Source organism: Labeo rohita, chromosome 18 (genome assembly GCF_022985175.1).
Source record: "Labeo rohita strain BAU-BD-2019 chromosome 18, IGBB_LRoh.1.0, whole genome shotgun sequence".
NCBI classification, from domain to species: Eukaryota; Metazoa; Chordata; class Actinopteri; order Cypriniformes; family Cyprinidae; genus Labeo; species Labeo rohita.
In genome coordinates this window covers 11,823,871-11,840,597 of record NC_066886.1, presented here as the reverse complement: position 1 = coordinate 11,840,597, position 16,727 = coordinate 11,823,871, and the positions used below count along the sequence as shown (strand labels likewise).

The window sequence follows — 16,727 nt, the reverse complement described above, 5'->3', positions numbered from 1 at the left end:
TTATACGTTTTCCCATTTTATCTATGCACGTTCCATTTTCCCAGGTGCCATAGAGAAGCAGAAGTTGGTATACATCCTGAACAGAGATGCAGCTGCCCGCCTTACCATCTCCTCCCCTCTAGAGGCCCACAAGGCTAATACGCTTGTCTATCATGTGGTTGGTGTGGATGTGGGCTTTGAGAACCCCATGTTTGCCTGCCTGGAGATGGACTATGAGGTCAGAGTCATTCTTCTAGTGCATTACCTTTTAGCCAGAGGACCAGGGCCTGAGCTGTTTTCCCAAGGGGACTGCTGTATGACTAAAATAATGCATTTATGGTAACATTAAAATTGTAATCTAAATAAAAATGCTAAACAAAATCAGGATGTAAACAAATGTAAAAACTGCTGCTTTTTTTTTATGGAGGAACTTGTGGTTCTTAAAACAGTTTTAAAAGAAGCTTTGTCATAATTACAGTGGAAATACCAGAAATATCTTAGCCTATATATGGGGGACCTTTGAATATTGTGATGGACAGCGGTGGACCTTTGAGTCAAAAAGGTTGAACCACTAAACTAGTGGGGGAATTAAATTCACATTAGTGGCCTGACCAATGCTGAGTTGCCTTGGATGTTAACACAAGCAGCTAGCTGAATACAGAGATATTTACAGAGATTCTTTGCAAACTGGGGTGTTTTTTTGCATGTAGCCAATGCCATTATACTTTCTCATCCTGGTTTTACAATTATAAACAGTCTGTTGACACATCTCTAACACAGTGTTAAATGGCTTTGCAGGAGGCAGATAACGATCCCACTGGAGAGGCTGCGGCAAACACACAGCAGACTCTGACCTTTTATGAGTTGGACTTGGGCCTCAACCATGTGGTGCGCAAGTACAGCGAGGCGCTGGAGGAACACGGCAACTTCCTCATCACAGGTTTCTGACCTTTTCAAAATGTCAGGGTGTCAAAATTCTAGATAGGGATTCACAAGTCTGTGTTGCAGTACCTTTAGCGTAACACATTTATCTAACACCTATTTCACCATAATTGCTGTTGAGATATGAAAAAAAGTGTGATTCTAAATTTACCAAAGTTTGGCGTTACTAAGATTTTGTGCAAGAAGTTTTCTGGAAAAAAAATCCGTATTATTCCCTCCGTTCTGCTAATGTGTTATTTCGCCAACACTTTGTGTTCTGTGCATAATAGCTTGCTTGATTTACGTTAGTTACATGCATTTACGCATTGCATTTACGCATTACGTTAACTTAACGTTACGTGATCCTGAGCTCTTTTCAATAAAATCCATGTAGTTTAATTAATATCAGATCCTTTTAGAATACAGTATACTGAATATTTTTCAGTTTTATGCAAAACAGAAATACAACAAATAGAATAGCGGCTCTCTCATATGGGCAGAAATAAATGGGGGAAAAAAAGCTTTTTTTTTTTTTTTATCTTACAAGGTAACATGACGTAACCTTGCTCTCACTTTAAATGTGTCTCCACATTAAGTATGAATTTGAGGGTATCAGACCTGGAAAGTCCTTGAAATGTCCTTGAATTTGAAGTTAACAAAGGTGGGGGAACCCTGTATATAAAATAATACAAATGAATTCTATTCCAAAAAAATGCTGTTTTTATTCATTATAGCAATCCTGAAAGTTTCACAATTTTTGGATATTTGAAGACTGAAGTAATGGCTCATATAAAGTCATCACAGGAGTAAATTTCATTTTAAAGTACTGAAATGGAAAACATGTTTTGAAGTTGTAATGTTTCACAGTGTGTTTTTACTGTATAATCTAATCAAGTAAATGCAGCCTTGGGGAGCATAAGAGACTTCTTTCAAAAACACTGAAATCTTGCAAACCCCAAACTATTGAATATGTTTTTGTTTTTTTTTTGTGTCAGAAATGATGAATATCTTCATGTCTCTTCTCTGACTGTTTGATGAAGAGTTTGTTTAGATATCTGATCTTCCTGGACTCCTGGAAAGCATTGCTTTTAGAGGAGAAAAAATGTAGCTAAGTCTTTTATGAGCTTGTGTTAATCTGACTTATTCTCATGCATCGTAGTTCCTGGTGGTTCGGATGGTCCCAGCGGTGTGCTCATTTGCTCTGAGAACTATATCACCTACAAAAACTTTGGGGACCAACCAGACATCCGCTGCCCCATCCCACGCAGAAGGGTGAGTTTGTGTGGGCATCCCCTTTGTGTTTTTCTGTTTGAGTACAATAAACATCACCTTAAGTTGTCTAAATGGCTATTAGTATTGAAATGATGAGCTTTTCATGTCTCTTCTCTGACTATTGAACTGGAGACACATAAAGACCTCTGATCATAATATTTGTTTTGACCTTGTATGGTTGTTTGGTTCTCAGTCATTCTGTTTAAAGAAGAAATTAAACACAGATGTGAGATGTGACCACAGCGCTTTTCTCTTTCAGAATGACCTGGATGATCCTGAGAGAGGCATGATCTTTGTCTGCTCTGCCACCCACAAGACCAAATCCATGTTTTTCTTTCTAGCCCAGACAGAACAGGGAGACATCTTTAAGGTTACTCTAGAAACTGATGAGGAGATGGTGAGTGCACAGAGTTAAAGACGTAACTGTGTCATCTGTGTTTTTTTGAATGGATGTTGAGGCAAAGTCTGAGCAGGGCTCTAGACTAACTGGTTGCACTGGTGCGCCTAACTTTTTTTCTTAGGTGCACCCAAATTTTCAACCGCATCGCATTTAATCGCCATTTACAGTTATTCTCATTCTTATTTTTGCATGATATGATGAATAGATGGTTCATTTTTAACAGCAGATTCAGCTGATCTGCACATCCCTGCACACTTATATAAGCGAATAATCACTTGTGCTTTTAAGCCAAAAACCACCTTCTTTACTGGGTGATTTGAGCGAATATTTGCATTTATTCACACACGATTTAGTTAGAAATGATGTTCTGTCATGATATTGGCTAATGCAGGACACTTCTGAATGATGCGCATCAGAGGGGATATAGAAGTGGGTATACACAAAGCTGACGGATAAAGAAATGGGTATACACAGGTTCTGCATTACACCACTGCATATTACCCTACTCAGTAGCATTAACACAGGCGTAACTCCCTTCAAACTTTATCTGGAATGTTTCTGTCACAACTTTTCGAACAGGCGAACAGACGCATACACACGCACAAATGAAATTGCTTGCCTGATGGAAAAAAGCATTTAAAAAGGGTTCGCATTTTAGAAAATGTAGTTAATATTTGCGTTATTGATTTATCTCACCCACCCACGGCCCACCCACAGCCCACCAGCAAATAATCAGAATGCATTTTTTTTATTACCCGACCCGCGGATTATCCGCAGCGCCCGCAGATATAACCGCCATCCGCCCATCACTAATTGCCGGCAATGGTCTTCCCACACTCCCTTCACTATCTATGATTGGTTTAGACCACGAGGCCTAATGTGTGTCTGTTGGACCACAGTCATGGTCGCTGCTGGTCGCACCTCAAAACTCTCACCATTGAAAAATTAGGTCGCACGTGCGACCAAATAGGTCGCACCCTAGAGCCCTAGTGAGTACATTAAAATACTTGTGCTGCATTCAATTCAACATGGAAAGTTTGAATATTTTACTTAAAAATGTGCAGGTAAAACCCCCTTGAAGTTGCAGCTTGGGAACTTTCAGCCCAGGCTTTGATGAAATGTCGCCACCACCAAATGTGGGTGCATGATATTACCTAAACATAGATGATGCTAAATATTTACTTTTGTGCAAATAAAATATTGAAAAAAATGTCTGCCCATACCTAGGGCTGCACGATTAAACTCATAATTGTTGATTATTCCCTTGAAATTGTAGTTGCGATTATTACTTATGATTATCACAAATTACACTGAATGATGTTTTGAGTATACTATTATACTATTGTTTAAAGCAACTGCATGCCACATTTTTATATATAGTTTCTTTAAATATAAAGTACGAACGATGAGGGGAAAAAAAAAAAACCTGCTTAAACCGTTAAGGCAGATGCTTGCAAAAAAAGGTGTGTAAAATGCTGTTAAAACCTGTGCAACGCCTGCAAAATGTTCTCACTTTAAATGGAATGCAGCATTGCATAGTGTTTTTTTTTTTGTTTTTTTTAAGTGATGCTTACTAGGACAAAAAGTCAATGCGGTAATATAACATTGGGTGTTTCCAATGAACTGGAGAGAAATCTGGTGCCAGAATACATGCACACACAAGAATTTGAAATGCTGGAAAGCGATGTGCTATCTGTTTGTATTAAATATCTATTCATACTTTAGTTTACTGAGATCAGGATGAAGTACTTTGATACCATCCCAGTGGCTGCAGCCATGTGTGTTTTGAGGATGTTGGATGTCTGAACAGTTATTAGTATTGAAATGATGAGCTTTTCATGTCTCTTCTCTGACTATTGACCTGGAGACACATAAAGACCTCTGATCAAAATACTGATTTTTGACTTTGTGTGATCGTTTGGTTCTCAGGCATTGTGTTTGCAGAAGAAATTAAACATGGATGTCTGTTCATATCTGTTAATATTTTAGGTGACAGAGATCAGGATGAAGTATTTTGATACCATCCCAGTGGCTGCAGCCATGTGTGTTCTGAAGACTGGTTTCTTATTTGTTTCTTCAGAGTTTGGAAACCAGTAAGTCATTTTCCACCACATTCTTTCGTTCACCTGCAAATAACTGAATGCCTCTGATTTGGTGGCATTTCCCCAAGTTTCAGTGTAATAACTAGATTACTGCAGCTGATAATAAGAGGGAGGAATGTGGGAGCAGTAGTTTCAGTTGCCTGAAATCTACACTGTGTCAGTGTAACCTTACTACTTTCATGTTCTCTTTAACCTGAAGCTTTTTTTGTTGTGTTAAACCTCTTTGAAAGTGTAAACTAAAAACATTTTTTGTTTATTAGCTACCTGTATCAGATTGCCCACTTGGGTGATGACGACGAAGAGCCAGAGTTTTCCTCTGCCATGCCTCTGGAGGAAGGAGACACATTCTTTTTCCAACCTCGCCCACTTAAGAACCTTGTGCTGGTTGACGAGCAAGAAAATCTTTCTCCCATCATGTCCTGCCAGGTGTGTAAATATGTATTTTTGCAGTGGAGTTTAATAAATTAGAAATTTAATGTTCATGCTCAAGCTGGGATGTATTGACAGGAAGCGGGATTGTAAGTTGGCATGAGAGCAGATGTTTGGGAATGAATCACTGCTTGGGTGACTCTAATACTGCTTGTTTTGTAGTTACCAAATTGCAGAGTATTTGGTCAGACATCAGTATTTGATTTACTTTGTACTAACAGTTCTGTTATGTAATGAAGAAATACTGATCCAAAATGCCTTGAGTAGTGTTGAACCCATAGACAGTAGCCATTGTTTTTTGTTTCTTTTTATGTACTGTACTGCAGATTGCTGATTTGGCAAACGAAGACACCCCGCAACTGTATGTGGCGTGTGGCAGAGGACCCAGATCTACCCTGAGAGTTTTGAGACATGGACTGGAGGTTTGTGTTGCTAGGAGTTGCGTTTCCGTAGCAGCTTCGCAACATGCTTGCAAAATGGAAATTTGACACCCACAGAATTAAGAAGAAGGCCTTTGTGGTTTTACAGGGTTCTAGGGTTTTCCAGGCACTATTTATATTTTGATGTGTTAGAGCAAGACACTGCTGGTGAACATGGTAAAAAAAATTAACAATAGTTAAATTAATACTTACCCGGTTGATTGATTACATTATTGCCAACTTTTTTTGTATTACAAGTTTTCTAAAATGTTAGGTTTAAATATGCAAATGAGGCTTTATTTACTAAAATATGTGCTAATTTGCATAAATTTCTAGTACAAAAATCTAAACACTGGATGGGGTCCATTTCAAAATTGTTAAAAAAAAAATTTTTTTGACACAAATGGATAAAGTGCTATAAAAGAAACACTTAACAGTCTTTTTTGGTTGTTTTCTTGACACTAGTCTGAAACACTTTATGAAAAACCCAAAAAGCCCAAAATCTCAAACTTTACAGGTGCATGAAAGGGTTTTTGCCTGCAGTGTCTCCCCTTAAAGAATGCATGTTCTTTTAGGTTTCAGAAATGGCTGTCTCTGAACTGCCCGGTAACCCCAATGCTGTGTGGACTGTCAGGAGACATGTGGAAGGTAAAAGACAAAGTCATGTAGATTATGTGCATGCATATAAGCTATACAGACATGTTTGAAGTGATTTTCTGCCTCATTTCTCTGGAGGGGAAAAAATTATAAAATAGTATTTAGATACTAGGGGTGCTCCGGCTACCGATCATTATCGGTCGATAATCGCTTTAGGATGTTTGATTGGCGGTCCCTAAAAAGGCAGATCTCATAAACTGATCTAAAGCTGATGGCGCGCCTGCCGTGAGAGGTTTGGTATGACATGCAGTGGCACTGTCTTAGTCTCTGTTTGGCGCGGGTAAAACGGTTATAATGCAGAAGGTGAAGTACAATTCGTATTTCTTCATTAAATAACTTCAGGGTTTCCGCGGGTCTTAAAGTCTTAAGTCTTAAATCGCTTTCCCGTGAATGAAGGCCTTGAAAAGGTCTTAAGTCAGAGCAGAAAGTCTTAAATTCATTTGATCATGGCATTAATTTTCGTGAGGGATTGTTTCCTCACGTGTTTCATTTTAAAATGAAGCGAAAGCGTAATTTCTGTGCTACATGGTTTAGGTCGCTTAATATTCATTAAACAATACGCAGTAGATGGCGGTATGAGCCGCTTCATCTGTCAGTCACACTGTCATTTAAATTTTTTTATAGTAATAAAAATCCTTTAGTTTAGTTAGTGAACAGACAATATAATTAATACTGAACGCGGCTGCTCAATGCAGTGTGCCGAACCGCAGTCGCATCACAGATCAGATTTTATTTATCACGTAGAGTGAGTGGAGCTGACCGACAAGAAGAGAGAGGTCAGAAAGACAAGACTATGGCGGAAGAGTTTCAAAACGAAATGCAAAAGTGCCTGTTTTAAGAATATTTTGGATTTTGAGAAGCCTTTTCACTTATGCCGTTTATCTAAGGTGATATCTACGTGTTTACTGATTTTTGTTTATTTAAACCGTATATTTTTTTTTTTTTTTTTTTTTTTTTTTTAATTTATATTAAGCCTGCAAGGTGTATGCCGTGCTTTCAAGCTTTCTTATTCATTTTGCTATAAACGTTCTACGTTTCTTATTTATTTGGTTACACAGTGTTTTTCAGTTTTGTATACCTATTTAAACTTTGTGTAAAGTTATTATTTTATATTAGGCATATAACATGGTACATTATTATTTGTTTTGTTAATAAAAGTTCGTTACGTTATGTTAATGCTGCTAATTTAAAAGTGAAAGTAAAATGTGCAGTTGCTCAAAAAAAAAAAAAAAAAACAAACAAACAAACAAAAAAACTTCCGTTCTTTGTAATATTAACATAGACATATACATATACATATATATATATACACACATACAGTAGGCTAAGCACACATAACGCGCCACTCCTCCCGCATTCGCGCCCGTGCCCGCCCTCATTTCAACTAGCCTCATGTTTGCGGCGGACTGTAATCATAATAAGCGGTCCGGCGCAGAGAAAACAAAACAAAACAAAACAAAAAAAGGCGAGATGACGCCCGTGTATCACTTTCAGGTGCGCTCATAATCTTGAGAAACTTTTTTGGCTGTTAACGTTTTAATGTCGGTAATAATTTTACCACCACCAACGCACCTGCCTTATAGTTTCCATGACTTAAAATGCATTAACCGATATAAAGACAGTGAGGCAATGATCGGTTAATTAAAAATAATCATATGGTTTCATTAAATAACACTGTTAAAATACATAATGTGGGCTAGTATGAAATAAACTATTTATGTACATTACATATTATTACAAATGCCTGCAAAGGTCTAATAATTGTTGTTGTTACACTTACAGGACGAACAAATCCTTGTTTAATAGTGACCAAATATTTAATTCAAATATCCACTTAATCTTGTGATAGAAATGCTACAGCCTCTATAGTTTCTTCAACAAAAACATGTGGACATCACAATCCTTGCCAAAATTAACCATGGTTTTATCATAGTAAAACTGCTTAATTTTCTTCTGTGTGTTCTCTGGATGCTTGAGATAATAAAATCAATTAGACAACTGTATTAGGCCTAATATAATCATAGTCATAGGTAACTGTCTAGATCTACAACTGTAATTTATAAATAATATAATTTAATTGCAATTTATTCATTTACTTTTATATTTTATTAAAGTTCTATTTTGACCCTGTATAATAGGTGTGTTTTTGTTTTTGTTTTGTTTTTTTACTTCCATAATGTGGGAGAGGGCATAACAATACAGTTCTGCTTAGGGCACCCATTTGGCCAGCAGCTGCCCCCATTTACAAGCTACTTAAAACTGAAGGAAAGCGAGGAAAAGAGGGAAAACTCAAACAAACTAATAACACACAATTGCTAGACACTGAATTGCTGTCAATTTGATAGTGATAGTGAAAGTAAAACTTGAACATATTGCCGTATTGTCTTCCCTTCGATTATTTTTTTTTTTTTTTTTCCTTAAATTTTCTTTAGTTGGTCTTAAGAAGGTCTTAAAGTCTTAAATTTACCCTCATAAAACCTGCAGAAACCCTGAACTTACAAAGTAATTTGAAAACCTTATGTGAGCCGTAATTTTCCTAACAACGTGAGTGAATGGCCGCGCGTTCTCTTTCTCCCTCAAAAGTGCACAAATGGCTTCCAATCACCACGTTGTGTCTGACTATATGTGAACTGCACAGTTGACAGGTGTTTTTATTTGCACAATAGAATCGTTGCTAAAGTTTATAGATTGCATTATTATTATTATTATTATTATTATTATTATTATTATTATTATTATTATTTTAAATTTCTTTCCAGTGTTTATCCATTCAGCACTCGCGCACTCTCCTGGAGACTGGGCACTCATGCATGCTCGAAGCGTACACACATAACGCCACGTTCACAACTTTGTTTGCAGCGTTTTTTTTTTTGTTTGTTTTTTTTTGTTTTGTGTTTGTTTTTGTTTTTTTCTGGAATAAATTCAAACTGCACACGGTTGCAGTCAGTCAACCCATGGGTTTGTGGTTAAATTTTTTAATTTAGAATGTTTGTGATAATGTAAGAAAAGTAGTTTAAATGTTTTGCCACGTGTGTGTGTGTGTGTATAATATATATATATATATATATATATATATATATATATATATATATATATATATATATATATATATATATATATATATATATATATATATAAACCCTGATTGAAGTATCGCTATAAATTCTACATGATAAAATTAAGGCTTTAAAAAGATCGGTCTCTGTGATCAGATCGGCAGATACTGTGATCGGCCACAAAAATCCAGATCCGAGCACCCCATTAGATACGTCACTATTGCATAGTCACTTTCCTGACAGGAAGGAAATGTTGGAATGCTTTTAAACCTAAAAGGGTTTGACTAACTGCATCAAGATATGTAATCATGCCATAAAATGGCTTCTCAGAGTGCTGCCGGACCGCACAAGCTGGTTTCTTTGTGTTTTTTCTAAAAGATTAAGAGAGCTTGCATGCATAGACAAGTACATCATAGATTCTCCTCTTGAAGCATAATTTTTGCAGCATGCTCTTACTTGTAAGAAAGTCATATTCTACTAGATCAACGTTTGCTTGGCATGCATAATGTAATTTGGGCTCTCAGGAAATGTCACTGCCAGATATTTCTCAGAAATCATGTGATTTGCTATTAGATTTTTTTTTTGGCTCGTGCGTGCTGCTCGAGCTCTGCAAGGTTTATATTGTGGTCTGTGTACTAGAGTGTTTGAGGCAATCAGTTTCATTTTGACTGTACAGTTTTGTGAGAGGTAAGTAAACGGTTTGGACCAACTTGAGAGATGAGTAAATGACAGAATGTTCATTTTTGGGTGCACTAAACTTGGAATGTTTTCAGCTCTTACACAATTTATTGAAGGGATGCGTACATGATATCTGACATTTATTCACGTGATTAAACATTTGAATAAATTTCACACATGTACACAAATGTGACCCTGGACTACAAAACCAGTCTTAAGTAGCACAGGTATGTTTGCAGCAATGGCCAACAATACACTGTATGGGTCAAAGTGTTTGTGTTTGTTTTTTTTTTTTTGCTCCCCCTTTAATGCCAAACGTTATTAGGTAAAATCATAAGATTATGTTCAATTAAGAGATTTTTGAAATTTTCTACTGTAGTTTTTGATTAGTAATTTGCATTGCTAAGAACTTCACTCAGACAACTTTAAAGGTGTTTTTCTCATTGTTTGTTTTTTTTTTTTTTTTTTTTTTTTTTTGCACCCTCAGATTCCAGATTTGCAAATAGTTGTATCTCGGCCAAATATTGTCCTATCCAAATATTAACTCAGTTTTAAAAAATTGACCCTTACGACTGGTTTCATGGTCGTGTCTATGTGTAATCGAATCAAAAAATTCAGACATCAGATGTAACGTGATAATTAAGTGGGGTTTTTTTTTATTTCTTTAATTGCTAATGCAAACTTTTTGTGAAAGGGGAAAAAAAAAAAGTGGTTTACACCACAGACTAAACAAAATTAAGCATTGCTTGGTAATTGGTATTGATAGCTGTGTAAATATTGTCACACTAACAGTTGTCTTATTTTTGAGTTGATTGTAATCCATTACATACCTAAGTTATTGGTTTCCTTTTATGGTTGCAAATCAGCCCACATTTGGTTTCCTTTTCACAGATGAGTTTGATGCCTACATCATTGTGTCCTTCGTTAACGCCACCCTGGTGCTTTCTATTGGTGAGACTGTGGAAGAAGTGACAGACTCTGGTTTCTTGGGCACCACACCCACCCTGTCTTGCTCGTTGCTTGGGGAAGATGCACTTGTGCAAGTGAGCGACATCACTCTGACCTTCATGCGCACACAATGTCCCATTGAACCTTATCTGCTTCCTTGTTAAAGCAATGAAAACTGTCTTTTGTAGTTTGTTCCAAACCTGTGCGTTTCTTTCTTTTGCTGAACAAAAAGAAATGGTATTTTGAAGAATGTGGGTTACCAAACTGTTACTCACATTCTTAAAAATATCTTTTGTGTTCAGCAGAAGAAAATAAGCCACATGGGGGAGAGTAAATGACAGAATCTTATTTTTGGGTGAACTATCCCTTTAAAGGAATTAGTTTATTTTCAACAAGTAGATTAAACAATTGCTGAGTGTTTTACTTATCTCATTTAAATTGGTTTGGTTTCATTCTTGATGTCTACAGGTCTACCCTGATGGGATCCGTCACATCCGTGCAGATAAAAGAGTGAATGAATGGAAAACTCCAGGGAAGAAGACAATTGTTCGATGTGCAGTCAATCAGAGACAGGTGGTCATTGCTTTGACTGGAGGAGAACTGGTCTACTTTGAGATGGACCCGGTATGTTGGCGGACATGCTTTTATCTTGCATCGTCATCTAAATTTTCATCTATTGTTTGAATGTCTTTCCATTTAAGATTTCTTGTTTTCTTTCTGTCTTTACAGTCTGGACAGCTGAATGAATACACTGAGAGGAAGGAGATGTCTGCAGATGTGGTGTGCATGAGTTTGGCAAATGTGCCCCCTGGTGAACAGCGTTCCCGTTTTCTCGCTGTTGGGTTGGTGGACAATACCGTCCGTATCATCTCCCTGGATCCATCCGTAAGTTACAATTTGCTCTGTCAATCAGTTGATTTAGGCATTAAAATATGGATTCTAGTCATTTATCCCATTGAACTTGTGTGAAGTGTGTAATCTCTTTGTTGCACAGGACTGTCTGCAGCCGTTGAGTATGCAGGCTCTTCCTGCCCAGCCCGAGTCTCTGTGTATTGTGGAAATGGGCGGAGTGGAAAAACAGGATGAGTTAGGAGAAAAAGGCACCATCGGCTTCTTATACCTCAATATTGGCCTGCAGGTGAGAAGCTCTAATTCTTGCTCTAGGGTAAAAATATAGAAATGTCAGGTCCAGGTTTGATTATAGTATAATCTTAGTTGCTAAATGTTTATTAAAATGTGCATGGAATGAAAAATTCACCCTATTTATTTTCTAAATTGTTATTTTTCTTATTGGAAACAATTTGTTGTTTTATTTTTAAAAGTTAGACCTTGTAGTTTTCAAAATATACTTTTCAACCACAAATGCTCATCTTGCACTAGCTCTGCATCCATAACTTCACACTAGGGGTGTGCGATATTGACACACAATATCTATATTTTCTGGGATTTTATCGATAACTGTAATTACATGATATTTTGCTGAGTGTGTTATTGTGCTGCTATCTTAAGGGCTACTATAGTAAGATGACTCCTAAATTTTTTGATATTCTTCATATTCTGTGTGGTGGTCAGAAAAACGAATCTTTCCCAATAAGATTAAATAGATTTTTACCTTTTATGGGCATTTTAACTTTTAAAAAGCCTTCTTTTTTTATTTTTTATTTTTTTTATTTTTTCCCTTAAAGTGTGCATTCTTTTGAGTCAAATTCTTACATTTGGGCTGTTACAAAGCAAATGAAATCAGTTTCAACAAAATTTAACTTTGCAATGCAGAGGAAACAGAAGCTGCATCTGTTGGCATTTAAGATTTAGTGGCATTTAGATGTATTTACACACTGTTTAATGTAGGTCATTTAACCTGCAGTTACAAATTCTTAAAAAATTATGTTTTGATATTTTAAACACAAAACATTGAATACTGGTATTTGAAATTAAATAAAAAGATAGTTTAAATAATAAAAAGTTACTTTAAATGTGGAATTAAAAGCATGAGTCATTGCGTTTGAACCAAATCATTTAAACAGTTGAATCATTCAGGAAGGAAACACAGACATGTTGCTCAGAGACGCAAAACAGTGCTTTGGCTGTGTTTCAATGATTTTGGTCGGCGAACCAAAAGTCTCTTGATTCTCAAAAAAAAACAACTATCACATTTGTAATCATGGTAATTTTTATAGGAGAAAGAGGCACTCTTCATGTGATGTTGATTAACTATATGAAGTGGTATAAATCTATACATTTTCTGTGCCCATGTCTTGAATTTTTTTTATTTAATTTCTTTTTTAAATCCTCGATTGCATTTTACTCCTTTTGAGTAATCAGCGAAATATCGGAAGTGGTGCTTTCCACATATTAAACCCATTTAAAAATTAGGGATGTAGCAATACTCAATATAATATTGAACCGTTCGGTACAACCTCCACGGTTCAATACGCGCTTGTGAATTGCGGTTTTTCGGTTTTGCATTTAAATAACTTCCTTGTTTTATTTCTCTCAGAATTTGCCATATGTGTGCCCACGATTTCACGTTCTGAAATGAGGAAACACCTCCCCGCTTATATTTGAAAAAGCAACACACGCAGAGCATCTTCCATTCTAATGACATGCAATGATAAGCCTTTCTAAACCTGTTGTCCAACAAGAGTCATAAAAACAAAAGTTATAAAAAACATTAACTTGTTTTTAATTCACAACATCAGTCGAGTGTTTGAAATAACTTCCTTATGTGGTCTGATGTGGATTCTTATCACAGAGTGAAGCAGACGATAAATTCTATGCTCATATTCTATGTATGTCGATTAGCAGTGGCTTATGAAAATACACGAGATGGCTTGAAGAACACCGATAAACCATATATTATTGTAGACGAGTGTTTATTGTCCTTACATTTCATCGTTCAAAACGTTTAACGTTATATTTTTTTTATCCAGTCACAGACTCACAGCAATAGCGATGTCTTTATCCACATTAGAGAAGCTAGAACGGAACGTAATCAGTGCTGCTACTTTGATGCATATCTGGATTTACTGCACGAGGGCGCCCTCTAGTATCCAGTATGAATGAAACCCATTCTGTTTTGTGTAAAAATCGAAAAAAAAAAACCTCTCTTAAAGGAAAAAATAAGCAGACATATACTCAACCACGCTTTTTCGATGTACAGAGGTTTAAGAGAGTATTTTGTTAATTTGTTTAATTTGCAAAAAAAACAAAACAAAAAAAAAAAAACACGGAGGTGGTAAGATATCAGAACCGAACCGAAAACCGTGGCTAAAAACGATGTACGTATTGAACCCTGGACTAACTGTATTGTTGCACCCCTATTAAAAATCATAGTAAAGCATAATGCTATTAAGTATTCACAAAAGCTATAATTTAATTAAATATATGCGATGCAGGTTTAATATGTGTTTTAATTTTTCACATGCGTGTAGGTTACATAAGTGCATCTCAGAGTGGCACCGTTCACAGTAATGCTCCACACCCTGTTATTTACATGTGGAGCTTCTCAAACTCCATCTCAGCATGTTGCTGTAAGTTTGGGGTTATTATAGTATTCATCTGGGAATGCAACGTGCGCTGTTTCATCATATTTGTAAGGTAAATTATTTATAAACCTACGCAAACATAGGAGCCTTTAACGAGATTTTAAAGTAAGTTTAAACCCTCGCCCTGTGTGTACACATTTTGAAGCCACATATTCAAGAAATTACAGTGGCTGTAACGTTTCTATCATAAATAAATGGCCCAATATTAAAGATTAAGGGGACATTTGAATTAAATGTTGAGTTGATATTAAACACTGATTAGATTGCGCAGTAAAGTGTAAAAATATGTCAGGCTGTTGGCGCCCTCTCCAGGCATGTTATAATATGTAATGCACATTAGCTATGTCGTTTATAATACATTATGTATTTTAACAGTTTTGTTCAATAAAACCATATAATTACTTGTTTTTCATGATTTATGCACACCCCTACTTCACACATTATGTAATCGCATTGGAAAGTCACACGGGAGTAGGCGGAAGTACCAACCAGTAATTACAAAGCGAACATGCAAAGAAAGTCAAATGCGCTGTACAAAAAAAAGCCAAAACAACAACATCGGACGATTTTGAAATTGAAAAAATGAATTTTTCACCCTACCCTACATTTTCGAACCCGAGTACACAGGTGAAGAGCGAACCAGGCATGACCTTTCCTACGTGATTACATGATGCATGAACTCACTGATGCACATTTGGGTGCACCGTTCTGCAAGGCATACGTGGCATCGTTTATGGTTAGCAAACAAAAGCTTCGAAGTCACTTTGAGTTACATGGTCTTTTAAAAATGAAATGGGTTAATTGTTCATGGTAAGAATAATACTTCAGATGTGCCATTTGTGTTTTGAAAGTAGACCATAAGAGCTGCAGTGTGACTGTCTTGTTACTTGATGACTTCTCTGGACAATCCGTTGCTTCTCTCTTGCCATAATCACCTCTTTGTTTGTAGAACGGAGTGTTACTGCGTACCGTTTTGGATCCAGTGACCGGGGACTTGTCTGACACTCGAACTCGGTATCTCGGCTCTCGTCCCGTCAAGCTTTTCAGAGTCCGAATGCAGGCTCAAGAAGCTGTGAGTCACCTTTACATTCTAGTCTGTTCTAATGTGCACTGTTCTAATGTGTAAAGCTTGCTAATTTGCTAAACTCATTACATAACCTTTTACTGTGCAGGTTCTGGCAATGTCTAGTCGTTCCTGGCTGAGTTACTCATACCAGTCTCGTTTCCACCTGACCCCACTGTCATATGAAACCTTGGAGTATGCTTCAGGGTTCGCTTCTGAACAGTGCCCCGAGGGTATCGTTGCAATTTCCACCAACACGCTGAGGTAAACACAGTGTATACAGTTCATAATGTGAACTTTGTACAACTTCACAGGTTTGTGAGAACCATATTGTGGTTGGCTTCAGTAGTGCTTAAATGTGATTATTTATGACTTTCTGCTTTAGAAGTAAATGAAATGTGGATAAAGCAAATCTTGATCCTAAAGTTTTTACCCTTTTTCCATTTTGTGGTAAAATATGACCTGGACAGTCAGCACCAATAGCCTTGTGGTTTGTGCGCCGACATATACAGCCCAACTGCGCTCATGGCGACCCAAGTTCGATTCCCGCTCCCCTCTGTCTAACAAAAAAACTTTCCTGCCATCTCTCCACTACCCTATCTGAATAATAAAGTATCAAAAGCCCCCCCCAAAAAATATGACCTGGACACAGTTTGACAGTTATGGTGAGATTAACCTTAAAATATTTGCTTTAGTTTAGGGGTGGTTAACAACACAACTCAGAGAATTGTGGCCCTTTCTTCCCCAAATGTTTTTTCTGGCATGCTGCTGCATGACATCATATTTTTTTACAGAATATTTGTTTTGATTAGTCATGTAGTGATATAGGAAGAGGTTGATTTCCTGATTGTTTTTGAGGTCTCTACTAATAGCTGCTATTTTATCAGCACAAGCCTGATTCTGCCAAATCATAGCCAGGAAACGGGAGGATTTGACTTCCCAGAATTCTTAAATAATCCAATCTGTACCTGATGTCAAAACTTTATAGTCTTCCTTTACTACATGCCTCTGATTACTGTCTCATCCCTCAGGATTTTGGCTCTTGAGAAACTGGGTGCCATCTTCAACCAAGTGGCATTCCCACTGCAGTACACGCCTCGCAAGTTTGTCATTCACCCAGAGACGAACAATCTGATCCTGATCGAAACAGACCACAACGCCTACACTGAAGCCACCAAAGCCCAGCGCAAGCAGCAGATGGCTGAGGTCGGTAAACCTGGCCCTCACAGGGCACTGTTAAGAAACAGTGCTTTTATTG

At 36.9% G+C, this 16,727-nt stretch overlaps 1 protein-coding gene and 1 non-coding gene across 2 annotated transcripts in view; both read left to right on the top strand.

The window, feature by feature from the left end:
- Positions 1-16,727, top strand: part of sf3b3 (splicing factor 3b, subunit 3) — a 28,889-nt gene that overhangs the window by 3,942 nt on the left and 8,220 nt on the right. Inside the window, exons 5-19 of the mRNA XM_051135179.1 lie at positions 45-217; positions 778-919; positions 2,060-2,172; positions 2,432-2,569; positions 4,562-4,665; positions 4,935-5,100; positions 5,430-5,525; positions 6,098-6,170; positions 10,805-10,956; positions 11,330-11,485; positions 11,591-11,746; positions 11,856-11,999; positions 15,356-15,478; positions 15,579-15,733; positions 16,501-16,675. Coding sequence (XP_050991136.1) covers positions 45-217; positions 778-919; positions 2,060-2,172; positions 2,432-2,569; positions 4,562-4,665; positions 4,935-5,100; positions 5,430-5,525; positions 6,098-6,170; positions 10,805-10,956; positions 11,330-11,485; positions 11,591-11,746; positions 11,856-11,999; positions 15,356-15,478; positions 15,579-15,733; positions 16,501-16,675 — 2,066 coding nt within the window. The remainder of the gene's footprint in view (positions 1-44; positions 218-777; positions 920-2,059; positions 2,173-2,431; positions 2,570-4,561; positions 4,666-4,934; positions 5,101-5,429; positions 5,526-6,097; positions 6,171-10,804; positions 10,957-11,329; positions 11,486-11,590; positions 11,747-11,855; positions 12,000-15,355; positions 15,479-15,578; positions 15,734-16,500; positions 16,676-16,727) is intronic.
- On the top strand, positions 1,889-1,972 carry LOC127181266 (small nucleolar RNA SNORD111). The gene has a single exon (XR_007829754.1). It is a non-coding gene; the product is annotated as a small nucleolar RNA SNORD111 (small nucleolar RNA).